This window comes from Helianthus annuus, chromosome 11 (assembly GCF_002127325.2).
Source record: "Helianthus annuus cultivar XRQ/B chromosome 11, HanXRQr2.0-SUNRISE, whole genome shotgun sequence".
In the NCBI taxonomy this organism is placed as follows: domain Eukaryota; kingdom Viridiplantae; phylum Streptophyta; class Magnoliopsida; order Asterales; family Asteraceae; genus Helianthus; species Helianthus annuus.
In genome coordinates, this window is record NC_035443.2 from 23,535,276 (window position 1) to 23,543,962 (window position 8,687).

The 8,687-nt window shown below is 36.3% G+C and overlaps 1 protein-coding gene and 1 non-coding gene across 3 annotated transcripts; one reads left to right on the forward strand and one right to left on the reverse strand.

Annotated features, from left to right (window-relative positions):
• Positions 1–683: 683 nt before the first annotated feature.
• Positions 684–755, forward strand: TRNAT-UGU. The gene has a single exon. It is a non-coding gene; the product is annotated as a tRNA-Thr (tRNA).
• A 112-nt stretch (positions 756–867) lies between these two features.
• Positions 868–3,036, reverse strand: LOC110929254 (D-amino-acid transaminase, chloroplastic). 2 transcript variants are annotated; one of them, XM_022172391.2, is made up of 5 exons: positions 2,851–3,036; positions 2,701–2,756; positions 2,449–2,624; positions 1,156–1,829; positions 868–1,057 (listed from the first exon to the last, which is right to left on the reverse strand). In XM_022172391.2, the coding sequence occupies exons 2-5, from the start codon at positions 2,740–2,742 to the stop codon at positions 960–962; spliced, it is 990 nt and encodes a 329-aa protein (XP_022028083.1). In that variant the 5' UTR covers positions 2,743–2,756; positions 2,851–3,036; the 3' UTR covers positions 868–959. The 2 variants fall into 2 exon arrangements, with proteins under 2 accessions (XP_022028083.1, XP_022028082.1); XM_022172390.2 differs by lacking the exon at positions 2,851–3,036 and having other exon boundaries at positions 2,701–2,769.
• Between the last annotated feature and the right edge of the window lie 5,651 nt (positions 3,037–8,687).

Here is an 8,687-nt window from a genome sequence, read left to right on the forward strand (position 1 = left end):
TCAAGGGTGCGGTCGAAAAATTCCAAGGGGTGCGGACGAAAAATTCCAAGGGGTGCGGACGGGATTTTCGACGGAATTTAGCACTAAATTTTTGTTAACCCCGGGGGTGCGCCCGCCCACCTTCGGTTGGGCTTAGGTCCGCCCTTGGTTTTCGTATAGAAATTTTTTGGTATATACATTTTCGACCCCCCATTTTATAGAAATTTTTGGGTATATACGTTTTCGACCACCCGATTGGAAATCTCAAGCTTCGCCACTGCTTATGACACCTAGATAAGAAGTCTTCCTAAATACTTTGCTAACAAGATACATGCAAACCATGAAGAACCTACTTTGGTTCACTTCAATGTTCATTTTTCGGTGGTTGTTACTTGTTAGTATACGTTACGAAGATAGTCCAGTGTTAAGATAAACGGTGTCATTTAACCTCGCTTGTAAAGTACATTTCATCACAATAGAGTTCATGGCATCAAGATTCGAGTTCTTTTTCAGCATCAAGAGTCGAAAATCCATAGTGTAATAGAGAGATACCAAACCCGAACCTGACGGGCAAATCCAAAACCCGATACATTCAAGAAGGGTATTAAGAAAAAGGATTAGTTCTAAAAAAAATTCACGGATACACGAGGAATATGTGGGCCAAAAAGTCTTCAAATATTTTTTCATATAAATTTAAACAAAAAGCCCCTATAGCTCAGTGGTAGAGCGCCAGTCTTGTAAACTGGAGGTCTGTAGTTCGATCCTGCATGGGGGCAATTATTTACTATTTATTTTATTTTTTAATTTATTTTCAATTTATACTTTATTTAAGTTATAATATATACCTTGCAATTCGATTCTTAAAAAACGTACAAAAACAATCATGACTTGAGAACTGGCAAACACGAAACTTTTATTCAGATTCTGATTTCAAAATACAACACCAATTTTGACCACAAATTCGGCCAGTCGGGTTTCTTTTACACATAAGGAACCTTGATCCTGTGTGTCTCCGGACCAGCCACCATATCTTCCCAAACGAGGTCCGATAGCGCCATTGTCAATTCCCCAACCTTCCCTGTAAAACAAAACCAACATCATTAATCACAAGATAACGCTTCATTTTCACGATAAATAATAAAAAAAAGTAGTTAAATCAGTTATGTAGTTATTTACCGTCGCCAATCGGCTTTTCATCCCACTCAATAATTGGCAATACAGGAAGTGTGCTTCCAATATACATCATCTCAGCAGCTTGTTTAGCTTCCTCAACTGTAATATTCCCAACTGTCACACTCTTCAACCTCCCGTTTTCAACCAACTTTGGAGCTAATTCAAGAAGCCGTTTCGCAGTACACCCGCTTAATATCTTGTCAAAGAACGGCAAAATAAGCTCTTTCTCACGCGTCACGAAACCCACGTTCACATTCGGACCCTCCGCGACATACCCGTCATCATCCACCCAAATTGACGCAAACGCGCCTTTCTCTTCTGCTTCGAGTTTCGACAAAACGTTTGGGAGGTAATTCACATTCTTGCTTGTTGCAAACAAAGGCACTTTCATGGGGATTGTGGAAGTTATCACCTTTACGCCTTCTTTACACTGCGAAAACTCTTCGTCGATAACGACTGCGTAGAACGCAGATGTCGGACACCCGGAAGGACTAAGTAAGAAATCCCCTGGCCCTGCACTTAACCAATATCTTAAAGTTCCTTTCTTGCACTTTGATGCTGATGTCAGCTGGATGAGAATCGATCGAAGAGTCGATTTTGGGAATGGTGAGGAGATTTTCGCTCTTGATGCGGATAGAAGGATTCGATCGATATGACCATCCAGTTCATAGAGGTAGCTGTGACAAACAAGATTATTCAATAAAATTTAAATTGTATTATCAAAGGTTGATTACAATATGAATGATCAAACCTCTAGCCTCTCGTACCAACCAATACTGTCTGCTTTGAATTTGTTTTAATACAGATTATTCAATAATATATACGGGGAGGGTGCAAGAGAAAACTCCTTTTATTGTGAGAAAAAAAAAACTTAAAAAACAGACCAAATATATAAATTTTTTAACATTTATTGGCTGTAAATCTAGCATTTTTAAAATACAAAATAAAACTTTTTTTGACAAAAAATAAAAATAAAAATAAATTTGTATTACACATGTGCAACACTACGAAAAACCTAAACCACCAACCCCTCACCCCCAATATTAAAGGTTGATTACCATATGAATTATGAATTATCCGATATCCAGCCTCACTACCAAACAATATAGTCCGGTTTACCCATCCCGAATTACCAACCTCCACCCGGACACGCTTAACTATGTAGTTATCCTCTCGTCTCATCCACGGTTATTGTGTCCAAAACGCGTTTGTAATATTTAAGGCGTGACTGTTCTTATGACTCATATCTTTTCTATGAATCGAACAGAACTGTGGGATTTGCAAGAACTTACTTACCCATCAAGAATGATGGCAGTATCAAACACACCATGTCCTCTATGCACCATATGATCATCAATAGGAATAACCATCAAAGCTGGATCAAGAATAATCCCACCATAAACACTGGAGTACATTGCAGGGTATGGCACCTTCTCAACTGAACTCCACTTCTGATGCAACTTCTCAACCAACTAATCAAGAAAACAAATTAAAGTTGAATTTGCAGATGATCATACTCCTAACTGAATATTGGGAGCAGGATTTTACCTCTGTTGCCGATGAAAAAACATGAACTTGTGATTCTTCCATATTTTCAATCTCAACTGAATTAAACATCAGATTGTAGAGTTAATATAAATTAAATTAAAAAATATATATAAAATGGTAACCCCAGAAACAGAATTAGCAGAAATTTACCTGAATTGGTAGCTATTTGAAGAAAGATTGAGTGAGTGAGTGAATGAATGAGTGGGAAGTTGTGGGTATTTATATAATTGAGGAATTCATGGTTGTTTGGTGGTTTGTGGATTAAGGGGAGAAGGGATTAAAGGTAAAGACGAAGGCAGGTGGCTGACCCTTTGATTCTTTGCTATAATTTGTATTTCTTCGAGTTATGTTAGGTTTGTATGTCTATCAAATAAGACAATACCAAAAACAAACAAGATAATAAAGTGATAAACATCATTAGCTACAAAAATTTATTTTGAGTTAAGTGTGATTTTCGTCTACAGTCCAGAAAACAAAAAAAGTTGCGTCAGTTCCATCCTCAATATTTTTTAAACGTGTCACTTCAGTCCAAAAATATAACGTGCTGTTAAAAACGTTGAGGACGGAACTGGCGCAAGGCGTTATCTTTTTGAACTGAAGTGGTACGTTTCAAAAATATTGAGGACGGAACTAACACAATTTTTTTTTTACTGAAGCGACATTTTCACTAATATGAATATAGGTATATATTAACAAGACTTATGTATAAATAATTTTTTAAAGTGTTCTAAAATTAACTTATCCTAAACCTAGGGTCAAGTTATTCTACAAAACCTTCTAATTGTAAGAAGTGTAAGAAAGATTTATAGAGTGACAAGTGTCCAATAACCTAAAACTAAACCCACTACATCACCACCAAAAACTTAAACACCCACCCTACCACCACCCAAAAACCTAACACCCCCCCCCAAAAAAAACCTAACCCCCCCCCCTCCCCGCAAAAAAAACTATACCTCACCAAAAAACCCCCAAAAAACCTAAACCCCCCACCCCGAAAAACCTAAACCCCCCCCACCCCAAAAACCTAAAAACACCTAACCCCCCCCCCCCAACACACACCCCAACCCCCCCCCCCCTCCACACACACACACTCCCCAAAAACCTAAAAAAAAAATCTAAAAAAACTAAACACCCACCCCCACCCCTACCCAAAAACCTAAACCTCCACCCCCTCGGCAAAAAAAATAAATAAATAAATAAAATAAAAAAAAATTTAGGGTGGGTGATTGGGGGGGGGGGTTAGGTTTTTGGTGGTGGTGGATGTTTAAGGTTTTTTTTTTTTTTTTTTGTAGTGGGGTTTTTTTGTGTAGTGGGTTTAGTTTTAGGTTATTGGACACTTGTCACTCTATAAATCCTTCTTACACTTTTTACCATTAGGATCCTTTGTATTTGATCCTAATCCCCTAAACCTATAAACTTCTGCTTTTATAAAACAATTCACTAATCTAATGTGAGTTGTTTTGAAGCCCCACACCCTTACATGATTTTAACTAAAAAGACAAACCGTCTAGATCAATTGCAAAATAAAGCTACTTTGATGACCTATTATATAATTTTTAAAATCATTATTATTGTGTTAACAAAGCCACTTTATAAAGAAAAAAAGAAAGTTAGGGAATATGATAAGCCACTAATATTTGCTTGAATGGTCGCATGAACAAAAGTTACTTAAGAGCCCGGGCATGTAACATGTAAAGAAAAATGTGAATTTGATGAATAAACTCTTAAATTTACTTTCTAAAACCCATCACTTATGTGTCGTCTTTTCATGGGATTTTTTTTTTTTTTTTTTTTTTGGAAATATATGGTTCTGAGTTGCATTGGCTCCATTTATCTTCTAGCCTTTTACTCTTTGCATGCTCCTTTCCTTTGGGCTTATGCTCATTCTAACTCTAGATGTGGGTCCCAAAATTGGTTTAGGCCCAAAATCCTGCTACATGATTATATAATAATAACTAGTATTACACCCCCGCGTTGCGGCGGGACGTAAATCCGTGTCAAATATCACTAATGTCACACTACTGTCAGGGGCCACCAACACTAAAGTTGGGGCGTGTTAATGCAACAAATAGACTGAAACATAAAAAAATGAGAAATATGAAAAGTATAAGGAATAAAGTTGAAAGTAAAAAAACTGTGAGTTTAAATTGTAAAAAGTGAAAACTTTTGGTTAAAAGTAAAAGTCAAATAGTTTTGGTTAAAACTTAAAAGAGTAATATCAACTTTTTAAAAGACCTCCCTAAGTATTAGGTATAACCTCTGTTGTCAAGGTTCATCCAGGCGCGTGCCTAGGCTCACTTTTCACGACCAGTTAATTCGTAATCAGTGCTAGGGATAAGCATTCTTTCCTATTTTAGGTACTCGGCATACGTATTGGTATTCAGTTTTATTGATTTTTGTATTTGGTACTTTCGGTATTGGTACGAGTAAAAAAAGGTACTGATACCGAATTTTATATAGGACTTTAAAAGTTTTTTTATATTATGTTGTATTTCATATTATGGTAGTTATGGTACTCGTATTGTTTTACCTATTTGGTACTCGTATTGTTTTGGTATTCGTACCAATTTTACATGTTTTGTACTTGTACTATGTTGGTATTCATGTCGATTTTACCTATAAAGTACCCGTACGATTGTTCAAAACGAAAATAAAAATAAAGTGGCACCAAAGCGGATATCGTACCGAAATACATGTACCAATACCTATACCCGTATCCATACCATACCAATATATTTGGTACGTTATTTGGTACCTAGTTTTCTTTAAATTCGGTACATGTATTTTCAATACGGATATGAGTACGGTACCAATCTTATCGCTAATCAGGGCGCACACACTTTCCGAACTCACACTTTTTATATTAAAGAGAACGAAAGAAAAAGATAATACAATAAAATAGAATAATCTTGGACCCCATACGTGTTTATATACAAGTCCCCTAATTCGAAAACAAAACCAATTATAAACTGAATACAAAACAACCTAATTTAAATGCTGAACTAATTCGAATCTGAAACAGCTTAACGAAATAGTTAAATAAATAAAAAAATTAACTTCAAATTTTCTCATTGATCTTTTATGACTCTGGAACTCAAATCAATCCCTTGTTCTCCAAGTGTTCTACTAAGTTTAGTGGTTACTTCATCCATAGCAAAGGGTGGTTGTAAAAAACAAAAAAGTCTTTCTTCTTCAAAGACGCTAGAAACAGATTGCGACGCAGCTTGTTATACGTTTACCTGTAATTCTGTAAATTTCCTATGTTGTTATAATTACAAGACAAAACTATCAATTGTAAAATGACTTTGATTTCCTATGTTGGTTTTTACATTCAGGATTATTATGATGGAGATAATAAATTTGGTGTTATTGCTGCTTTTGATTTAGAGAGTGCCCATAACGTGTTCGATCATATGTCCAAGAGAAGACTTGAAGTAAGTTACTTGCTTTTTGGTATTTACTGATGACTTTTAACACTTCCAAAAGCATGCGTTTTGCAATGTATACCTGAAGCAATGGTTCACAAAGAAAGAAGACGACAAATAGGAAGGGGAAGAAAGGGCAGTGCAGATGGGTCAGAATCATCGAGCCAGAGGTTTAACCAATGGTTCACGTCATGACGCGGTTCTGGTGAAAATAATTCACTCAGGCAGGCTCAGCGAGTCGGTGAGTTAATATAACAGTATTGCGCCGTAGGTGGAGGGCGGCGCACATGACTTCACCTTGTCGTCATCACTTTCACAATAATCAAAATCCACCGGCCACCCCACCACATTTATTATTCTCCCACTTGTTTTTTCTCAGAATTAATTACACACGAACTTCCCAGTTTCTTGCTGGCTCTTTATATATATATATAAAGTGATTGCTGTTCAAAAAAAAAAAAAAAAATTACACACGAACGAATGCTCAATTTGTTTTAGCCCGTATTATAACGGAAATTCCGTCGATTTCGTTTCGGTTTGTTACGATTTTGATATTCGCTATAATCTCATAGATACATATAGAATTATGCGGAAAGCTGTATTCGATGAAAGTCGTATGTACGGCTTGAAGGGAGATCTTCATATCTTTCGAGATCCACCCTACAATATGGGGTAAAAAAGCCAAAATAAGTGATTTTAGCCCTTATAAAAAGAAAACTGATTCTTGAACCCCTTTCACGCTCATGTCACGTCGAGGTACTGCAGAAGAAATGGATCTATGATAAGATCGTTTATTTACAATGGGATGGTATACAAAGTCAACAGATTTCAATGAATACAATAGGATTTATGGCTACACAAACTGTCGAGAACGGTTCTAAATCTGGTCCAAGACGAACTACTGTAGGGAATTTATTAAAACCCTTGAGATGGATGTTTGTTGTCCCAACCATTCTTTTAGTCCCAAGTCTGCTAAAGAAAGGGATAATTTATAACAAAGTTTTAGTGTTGTTGATTCCTAGGTGTAGTGCTTCTTTCCCTCTGCTACCTATTGGTATTAGTGGGCTAGGACTGACCTGTAATACCGAACCATAGGTATAACCCTTCGCTCAATACTAGAATCGAGATTTGAAACATAGGTCCACTGGGAGCAATAATTTCCAGGAACATTTGGAACATTTCGTTTCTGAGCAGAAGAGCCGTTTGCAAGTAGTGTTCGATCGATTACGTATTAATCCATATTCGATTGATTGGTCTGAGGTTATCGACAAAAAAGATTTGTCTAAGCCACTTCGTTTCTTTTTGTCCAAGTTGCTTTTTTTTTTGTCTAACTCACTTCCTTTTTTGTTTGTCAGTTTCGGGAATATCCCCATTCATAGGTCCGAGATCTACATCTATCAATTGAAAGGTCCGAACGATCCACAGTTTTTAGAATCAATAGGTCTTCAAATCGTTCATTTGAAAAAATTGAAACCCTTCTTATTGGATGATCATGAGACGCCTGTATTGTAAATATGCAGTTACAAATAATCCAGCCAAAGTAACAGGAATTAGACCTAACACGATTCCAAATAGAAAAACTTCAATCATTTCAATTTGTTTGAAAGGAGAAAAAAGAGGTAATATCTATACCTAAATATTAATCCGAATTACCATGAATCTCAATGACCAAGAATTGGTAATTGACACGATAATTAACTAGAAATACACAGAAGTTCGCTAAAAGATTTCTTTTTATGAATTTTGCAATTAATTTCAAATAAGTCGTATCTTACCGTCTCAATTCATCCTATTTCATTAGATTCGGGATGTGATATGGTTCCGCAGGATGAACCGGATATGGACAGTTCCAACAAGATTTCATTCTTGAACAAAAATCCATTTTTTGATTTATTTCATCTATTCCATGACCGGAACAGGGGAGGATACACGTTACACCACGATTTTGAATCAGAAGATAGATTTCAAGAAATGGCAGATTTATTCACTCTATCAATAACCGAGCCGGATCTGGTGTGTTATTACTCATTTTTGTACTTGCCGTTTTATTTTCCAATTATTTCTTCAATTAAGAAAACGAGAGAGAACTAAAATAATAGACTAATCATTCTAGGTATTATCTCTCTTAGCCCATTCGGAAGGATCTCATCTCATAATTATCCATGACTGTTTATGTCTCTAGCATGACCACTTGATGAAATGTGGAGCGAAGTGGCGTAAATGGCTGATACTACTGGAAGAATTCCTCTTTGGATAATAGATACTGTAGCTGGTATTCTTGTGATCGGTTTAGTAGGCGTTTTCCGATTCAAGATAAATTCATGAGGAAGTGGTATTTCTTTAGGATCTACTCCAGCGTTTAGAAATTGGTTAATAGGTAAAGATACATGTACTTGATGCCCCGCCCAAGAGAGAGACCCAAGTCCTAGTAGCCCCGCTAAATGGTGATTCAACATAGATTCTACATCTTGAAACCAAGCCAATTTTGGAGCAGCTTTATGATAATGAAACCAACCAGCAAAAAGCATTAACGCTGCAAAGAATTCTTCTCAAAATCTTGCT